Source organism: Gasterosteus aculeatus, chromosome 3 (genome assembly GCF_964276395.1).
Source record: "Gasterosteus aculeatus chromosome 3, fGasAcu3.hap1.1, whole genome shotgun sequence".
In the NCBI taxonomy this organism is placed as follows: Eukaryota; Metazoa; Chordata; class Actinopteri; order Perciformes; family Gasterosteidae; genus Gasterosteus; species Gasterosteus aculeatus.
In genome coordinates this window covers 15,396,835-15,405,566 of record NC_135690.1, presented here as the reverse complement: position 1 = coordinate 15,405,566, position 8,732 = coordinate 15,396,835, and the positions used below count along the sequence as shown (strand labels likewise).

The 8,732-nt window shown below is 42.9% G+C and overlaps 1 protein-coding gene and 1 long non-coding RNA gene across 2 annotated transcripts in view; both read left to right on the top strand.

Annotated features, from left to right (window-relative positions):
* Positions 1 to 8,732, top strand: part of LOC144405544 (uncharacterized) — a 73,062-nt gene that overhangs the window by 53,261 nt on the left and 11,069 nt on the right. The window lies entirely within an intron of this gene.
* On the top strand, positions 2,215 to 8,710 carry gtpbp4 (GTP binding protein 4). Its single transcript, XM_040170475.2, has 17 exons — positions 2,215 to 2,475; positions 3,240 to 3,410; positions 3,499 to 3,602; positions 3,814 to 3,950; positions 4,030 to 4,130; positions 4,211 to 4,303; positions 4,538 to 4,729; positions 5,054 to 5,119; positions 5,237 to 5,326; positions 5,435 to 5,545; positions 6,062 to 6,139; positions 6,217 to 6,268; positions 6,347 to 6,447; positions 6,727 to 6,924; positions 7,187 to 7,252; positions 7,687 to 7,830; positions 8,120 to 8,710. The coding sequence occupies exons 1-17, from the start codon at positions 2,428 to 2,430 to the stop codon at positions 8,270 to 8,272; spliced, it is 1,905 nt and encodes a 634-aa protein (XP_040026409.1). The 5' UTR covers positions 2,215 to 2,427; the 3' UTR covers positions 8,273 to 8,710.

The following is an 8,732-nucleotide window of genomic DNA, read 5'->3' as shown; positions in this document are numbered from 1 at the left end:
CACATGTTGATTTTATTGCTACAGAGGATTTTACACCAGTTGGACCTTTTTCTTTTTTTTAGATGTACAATTATTCTGTTGTTTCATTTATATGCATTGAATGGTCTGTAACTATATTATGTTGATCATTCCGTACATATGACATCTATTGGGAAGTGTGGAACAAATGGAGGATAAATTTGGGACAGTTTCACATAAGTGAAGATGAGTAATTTACTTATGATGTATGACGATGTTGCTAACTGGGGCATCACACTGACATCATAGTGACATTATAAATATGAAGTTTTTACTACTACTATATATATATATATATATATATATATATATATATATATATATATATATATATATATATATATATATATATGTATATATACTTTGAACCAACTCGACAGAAGTCCCCAATGAACGAACGCCACAGACTCCAATTCAATCATCATCAGCATCATGCTGACATCATAATTATGATGACACAGTAGAATCATAAAGTAACCATGACGACCTCAAGTGACATCATGATGACACCTAACATCAGATGAGGCTCCGGCTATCCCCTTATGATGTTCTGTGACATCATTATAATGTTCTGGGACATCATGGGCCCTGGTCGTTCTTCTTGCATCCCTGCTGACACCTGCTGCTGTTATCCTTAATAAAGTTGGTCACAATAGTCATGTTACTCATATCTAGTAGTGTTCATATCTAATGGTGCTTATATCTAATACTGGTTATATCTGATAGTGTTTATATTATATATTTGCACTCTTTCCATCCCATGAGAGGGATCCCCCCCTCTTAGTCTCTCTGAGGATTCTTCTTTTTAGCCCCATTGTAGTTTTTTTTAGTTTTTCAGGGGAGTTTTTCCTGTGTCAATTCTAGAGTTTCGGGGCAGAGGATGTCGCAGGTGTGCGGAGTGTAAAGTCCTCCTAAGCACAATGAAGATTCAGGGCTATCCAAAGTTAATGGAATTGAATTGGAGTCTGTGGCGTGCGTTCATTGGAGACTTCTGTCGAGTTGGTTCAAAGTATATATATATTTGTAGTAGTAAAATCTTCACAATTATAATGTCACTATGATGTCAGCATGATGCCCCAGTTAGCAACATCTTCATCACAATGTGATAAATGTGATAAGTAGTAGTAAAATCCAAGTGGGTAGAATGTGAACATAAATAAAGCGTAGATTTAGTACTTATGAGTATGTATATACCAATGACATCGCAAAGAGTCATCATCAGAGCAGAGTAATAGAACCCCTGCTCCCATCAGGATTTTGTTTATCAAAGATGCCTCGCAGAACTGGATCCCCCAACCTCCCCGCCAGGAGAAGGAGAGTGGCTCGCCGCACTCCCATGCTCCGAATGAGGGTCTTCCGACGAAGAAGGGTCATCCAACGCGGCGCAGGATTCCAACCGACAAGCCGACGTTAGGTAAGTTGATAAACATGTAGCACAAGTACCTAATCTACCCTTTACTTATATTTACATTCTATGCACTTAGATTGTACTACTACTATATATACCCGTGTATATATGTACATATACATTGATATATACATACTCATGAGTACTAAATCCACGCTTTATTTAGATTTACATTCTATCCACTTAGATTTTACTATTACTTATCACATTTATCACATCATGATGTCGCTAACTGTGACATCATGAGTGACATCGCAAAGAGTCATCATCAGAGCATCGTAATAGAACCCCTGCTCCCATCAGGCTTTTGTTTATCTAACCTCGCAGAACTGGATCCCGCTACCTCCCCGCCAGGAGAAGGAGAGTGACCTGCCGTACCCCCATGCTCCGACAAAGAAGAGTCGTTCGACGAAGATGAAGGGTCATCCGACGCAGCGCAGGATTCCAACAGACAAGCCAACGCTAGGTAAGTTGATAAACATGTAGCATATATCTGATAGTGGTTATATCTGCTAGTAGTTATATCTGATAGTGGTTATATCTGATAGTGGTTATACTGATAGTAGTTATATCTGATAGTAGTTATATCTGATAGTGTTTATATCTGATAGTGTTTATATCTGATAGTAGTTATATCTGATAGTAGTTATATCTGATAGTGTTTATATTTGATAGTAGTTATATCTGATAGTAGTTATATCTGATAGTAGTTATATCTGATAGTGGTTATATCTCATAGTGTTTATATCTGATAGTAGTTATATCTGATAGTATAACCACACGTAGTATAACTACTATCAAATATAAACACTATGAGATATAACTACTATCAGATACTGTCAGAAGTTTCATTTGTTTTTTTTCTGTACTTGCTGCATCCAGCCACGAGGGGGCAACGTGCAGAAAGACTCGGTGTTTTTTGAGCGTCTTTTCCGGTTTTAGCGGAACGAGCTGCCTTCCTTTCCCCGGTGCCGTCAGCGGACCCCAACGTGTCCGACAAGATGGCACAGTACAATTTTAAGAAGATTATGGTGGTTCCCACCGCAAAGGTACGTTTTATTGTTCGCCTTTAGCGTGTTAAAGGAGTCTTGTTTTGCCCGCCTTGTTTTTTGTTTAGCTCTGAGGGACGGGGGAAGGGGTTTAAAAAAACACGGAGTTCTGTTCGGGAGGAAAACACGTGCTGCGCTGGTGTAAATAGACCGCAGCTGTACACGTACTTCATGACATCATTGAGTTCGACTTGGTTAAGGCGATAAATGGACTTCTAGGGTGGTTAGTAAGTTGCACGCGGGACCTAACAAATATCACCAAACTCCGTTATGAAATCAGGACGTTGTAACATTCCCGTTTGCCCACGGCGACGTGAAAGGTAGATTTCAAATGTATTAAGCTGTTTAACTGTACTGCCGAATTGACAAGAGGATATCGATTATGTGTGGAGATATTACAAAGGGTGGTTACAAGGTGTCTCCTTTTACCGATGTGCGGTATGAGCCGTTCTCATAAAAGCCGTTCTCATAAAAGCTAAAAGAAAAGGGATTCATATAATACACTGACACTAGTGAAAAAGGCTTAAATGGTATTTTTATTAAATAAATCAACTGTTTAACTAAACACTAAAGTAAGTTAAGTATCCATTGATATGAAATACAATTATAAGATGGAATTTTGCAATCATCACTTAAATACTGTACAAATAATTTTACCCGTGGCAAAATAAATTGAAGTTTAGCCAGTAAACAACAGCAAGTACGTATCCTTTGAGGAAAAAAACAAAATAATAACAGCTTGTTTACTGTTCCCGTCTCTGCAGGACTTCATCGACATCACTTTATCCAAAACCCAAAGGAAGACCCCCACGGTGGTGCACAAGCACTACCAGATCCACCGCATCCGTCACTTCTACATGCGGAAAGTAAAGTTCACCCAGCAGAGCTACCACGACCGCCTCACGCAGATCCTCACCGACTTCCCCAAGCTCGATGTGAGTCACGGCGCCACCAAAAGTCCTTGGTTTTATGAGGAGCATATTTGGGTTGTGGAAACTTTCAACCTGTTGTTTTTTCCTCCAGGACATCCACCCGTTCTACGCCGATCTTATGAACGTGTTGTATGACAAAGATCATTACAAGCTAGCTTTGGGACAGATAAACATCGCCAAGAATCTGATCGATAGGTGAGTTCAAATGTCATATGCAAGCTAATTGTTTAACCGATGTCTTAATGTGGTTGGCAACAAACTTTCTCTTTATGGACATTGTGAAAACAGCATGTTTTTAATAAAGAAGCGTTTATGGGTATAAAATACACCAGTCCGGTTTCGGCTGGTGCTCATCCCGACGAGGAGCGGGGTAAATAATACAAGAAACGTCTTTGTCAACATCAAGCGTGGCCAAAGACTACGTGCGCCTGATGAAGTACGGAGATTCTCTGTACCGGTGCAAGCAGCTGAAGAGGGCCGCTCTGGGCCGCATGTGCACCATCCTGAAGAGACAGAAGTCCAGTCTGGAGTATCTGGAACAAGGTATTAGAGGTCGCCTGAGAGGTTTTCCGATGGTTTGTTGTTGTCTTTTCCTTTTTAACGCTTCGTCCTCCCTCGCCAGTGCGTCAGCATCTGTCCCGTCTGCCGAGCATAGACCCCAACACCAGGACTCTGCTTCTGTGCGGCTACCCCAACGTCGGCAAGTCTAGCTTCATCAACAAGGTAGGCGTCTCTCGCAATAACGACAACAACCGGAAGCGTGGCAGTCGTGCACGATGCTCACAAATCCCGTCTGTCACCAGGTGACCAGAGCGGACGTCGACGTGCAGCCGTACGCGTTCACCACCAAGTCTCTGTTTGTGGGCCACATGGACTACAGATACCTCCGCTGGCAGGTCGGTCACGCATCACTCTTTAGCTACACATGCGTTGTTTTACTGCATCGGGGTATTATCAGTTTTATATTTATCTCCACTGTGTTGCTCCTGAAGTTGTTACCATATGTTTTCTGAACTAAAATGGTCCAAACTTTTACCCGAGAGCTTTCTTTCAGTTGCAACTCTGTTTCACAGAGTTAAACTCACGTGGACTGAACGGTTAACGGTTTGTTCTTTTTTTTTTTTGTGCAGGTGGTGGACACACCCGGCATCCTGGATCATCCTCTGGAGGACAGGAACACCATCGAGATGCAGGCCATCACGGCTCTGGCTCACCTGCGCTCAGCGGTCCTCTACGTCATGGATGTGTCGGAGCAGTGTGGACACAACCTGCAGCAGCAGCTGGAGCTCTTCAACAGCATCCGGCCGCTGTTCGCCAACAAGGTCAGAGGTCAACGCAAACATGCAGAAAAACGGGAAACTTTAGTTACTCTTTTTTGGAGCCTGAATTTAACTTTCTGGACTAGCTCCTTAATGTTAGAGGGGTGCCTGCGTTAATGGATTTCAATAAATTAGGATTCAAAAATTGAAAGTTGAATTCAGGTACGACTGGAAAAAGGGGAAGTTGCAAGTCTTGTTTTAGAATTAAAAATGCATAATCAGCAGCTGTTTTGATATTTCTTGAATCTTTCCCTCTAGGTTGCAGGAAACGCTTCTGTTATACACTCGTCGTCCATGAAGTAATGTGCATTGTGTCTCCCTCTGCAGCCGCTCATCATCGTGGCCAACAAATGTGACGTGAAGAAGATCAGTGAGCTGCCGGAGGAGAACCAGGTGGGTGCAGAAGCAGAATCTTTTTAGTTTGCTCTGGTGTGAGTGAGACGAGTGGAACTAGAAGCACAAGTTTTCAGAGGTCACTGCTGTTTTAAGTTTTGAACTTTTTGCCGTCAGAAAATCTTTGCCGACCTCACCGCCGAGGGAATCTCTGTGATTGAAACCAGCACCCTGACCGAGGAGGGGGTCATGCAGGTTAAAACAGAGGTGAGGTGCAGCTTAAGCCCGGCGACGGGCGACGGGGCTGTAAAGTGTCGGGTTGTCTCTGGGAGGGCCTGCATGTGTCTCATGAGTCACTTTGTGCTCGTTTTCCAGGCCTGCGACCGACTCCTCGCCCACCGGGTCGATGCCAAGATGAAGGGCAAGAAGGTCCACGATGTCCTCAACCGGCTCCACCTGGCCATGCCTGCCAAGAGGGACGAAAAGGTACGAGCAGTCGGGGGGCGTGAGAGACGTCGACGAGAGGCGAGGCCATTAGCGTTAGCAGTTAGCAGCACTGTCCTGCACGGCTAAATAAGAGAGCTAACGGCTCTCTTCTGTTGAGCCATGACTGTTAATTTCTATTTTAACTCATTCTCTCGCTGGCTACTCTGAAGTAGCACAGTCCGGCTCACGGAGGAGCTAACCACAAACTGCTTACTTACTTGATGTTAAGTTCAATCTCCAACGGGTAAATGTAGTCAAAGTATCTGGTAAAACGGTAAGAAAAATAAGTTAGAATACATTTTATTTTATTTTTATTTATAGGACTGGATCTATTTATGCAATAAATGTATTTCCTGATAATTTGAGTCATGTGTTTTAATGAAAATAACCACTTGGATGGCAGTAATAGACAAAATACCTGTCGATTCTATTTATTCACCAGTAGGCCGGAGCCGTACTGACATATAAGTTTTTGATGGATAGTGAAATTTTAAACATTATTGTTGTGATTTGCAGGCGAGGCCTCCGTTCATCCCTGAAGGAGCTTTAATTCGCAAGAAGGCGATGGAGGTCGACACCCCCAAACGCAAGCTGGTACGTCCGGTGCTCACAAACCGGCTTTTCTTTAAAAGTAACTCTTGGGTGTAATGAAACATTTCATCATCTCACAGGAGAGAGATCTGGAGATGGAGCTCGGCGACGACTACATCCTGGACCTGCAGAGTAAGAGTCGCTCCATTTCGCTTTGTCGTTTCCGCTGTGACGTCGCAGAAGGTGCTGACGTGGTTTTACTTTAAACAGAATACTGGGATCTGATGAATGAAGAGGAGAAGAACGACAAGATCCCCGAGGTGTGGGAGGGCCACAACATCGCCGACTACATCGACCCCGAAATCATGAAGGTGGGTTTATGGCACAATTTAAGACTTTAACGGAATCTTCTTCCTCTAAACTCCCGAACGCTCTCATTCCTCTGAGTCATATTCTGAGTCATCTGAGTGATATTTATTATGTGATAGCTTTACATCATTTACAGTCCGATGGCGTCTAGAAATGTTCTGTTAAATTTAACCTTTTACCTGATAGTTTTGGGCCATATTGTTTATATTTATTTAATGTATTTAAATGTACAGTCTTTATCTTTTCTGTCCTCCTGAGCATCTTGACTTCCTCTCCCACAGAAACTGGAGTTGCTGGAGAAAGAGGAGGAGCTTAAGGAGCGAGCCGGGGAGTACGACTCCGACGACGAGAGCGAGGACGAGGAGATGCAGGAGATCCGCGTCCTGGCCAAGCAGATCCGCGCGAAGAAGCAGCTCATGGTCGCCACGTCCAGGGAGAAGGACGTGCACGGGCCCCGCATGCCCAGGACCGCCACCAAGGTGAGCACCACCTTCAGCTTACAAACTGAAGGACCGAGACAGAAGGGTCCCGCCCCCTTCCTTTCGACCAACATGGGACTTAAGACGAGGGTCTTATCGAAAGACTATTATTTTATGCCATTTTAATTGTGCAGTGAATTACTGTCATTTGTTAATATAAAGATATTTTTTTATGTTTTAATCTTTTATTTTATGATATTAGTTATTTGGCTTTTAACATTTGACTAAAATCCCCCCCCCCAACGTTGACCGTGTGTTACAGGTTGAAAGAAAGAAGCTGGAGAAGGAGATGAGCAGCCTCGGTCTGGACATGGACAACAAAGACGATGTAAGTTAGTCTTGAGAAAAGGAAACTAGCGAGGTTCCTGCGCATCCTGTAAAACAGGAGTCAGTAATGACAACATCGTTCTATCTACCTTGAACAGAGAATGAGCTACTAGTCGATCCCTGAGAGATCCCAGAACTAAATAATTGACATGTTAGAGGACAAAGTAACGTTCAGGTGCATGTTACATTACTGTGAATCCACAATTTAAAGATTTTAAGTTGCAACACTACAAATGAACATCCTGCTAATTGTCTTAGTCGTTGGGTATAAACCTCACATCCTGTACAGAGGCCTGTGAGGGACATTTTCGGTATCAGTTAGACAGGTTTTTTACGTACTTAATAGAATACTGAAATGAAAAGACTTGTAATGTCGAGCTCTTCACTAGTAAACCCTTCTTACACCACCTAACACTCTTCATGTTCTTGTTCCAGAGCCACTACGCTCAGCTGGCCCGGCGCTCCCGAAGCGTCACCAAGAAACGCAAGCGCGAAGCTTCGGCCCCGCCCACCTCCAGAACCCGAAGCCAGAGCGCCTCGCGTCCACCGCGAGACCAGTCAGGCTTACGGGATCCAAAGGTACGGGCCGGCGTCTTCACTAAACATGCTGCAGTTATCTTTTTTACCCTCTAAGTTCAGGTCTCTGAGGGTTTCCTGTTGATCCTTTATTACCAGTAGAAATAATGTTTAGGTGGTTTATTTCCTCTGTCCTTCCGCTACTAGATATTTTTGTATGGTGATGAATATGTCGTGAGACAATTAATCCCTACGCTGCTATTTGGTAGTTTGCAATCTGTTTGGTATAACTGTTGTGCAGTTTAGTTGAAGAGAACTAGTTAACAATTGTTGTCTTCTGGTCGTTCCTCAGATGATAAAGAAGGCAAAGAAGATGATGAAGAACTCCCAGAGAGACATGAACCGGCAAGGCAAGAAGGGCGAGGCGGACCGACACGTGTTCGACCTGAAACCCAAACACCTGCTGTCCGGAAAGAGGACGTCCGGCACTCACGATCACAGATAGACGCTGATTATTTCTGGACGCTCTGTTTGGATAAAGAAAGGCTTCGGGTAAACGTCCCCTGCAGTAAAAAAAAAAAAAAAAGAAAAGAAACCAGAAATTAATTTCCTTTTTAAGCTACAAAACTTTCATTATTTTTGTGTCATGGAAGCTTCGTCCTTCAGGATGGTGAAAAAATTTAAAAAAGAACTGATGCTGCTGGGGAAATTCCACCAGACCCCTTTAAATCATTACTAATTATAATAACTGTATTTACTTGTCATATGAATACAACTCAGAAGAATTTTGAAAAAAGTGGAACTATGAGTCCACTTGTATGTGGATCCGATAATGCAGAGTTAACTTTGGATAAAGTGATGATGATGATACTCCCTTTACAAGTCTCTCTTTTGAAGTATTCATCAACATGGGGGCTTTAAATAAATACACACCTGATGTAAACTTCTGTCTGAATTGTTGTACA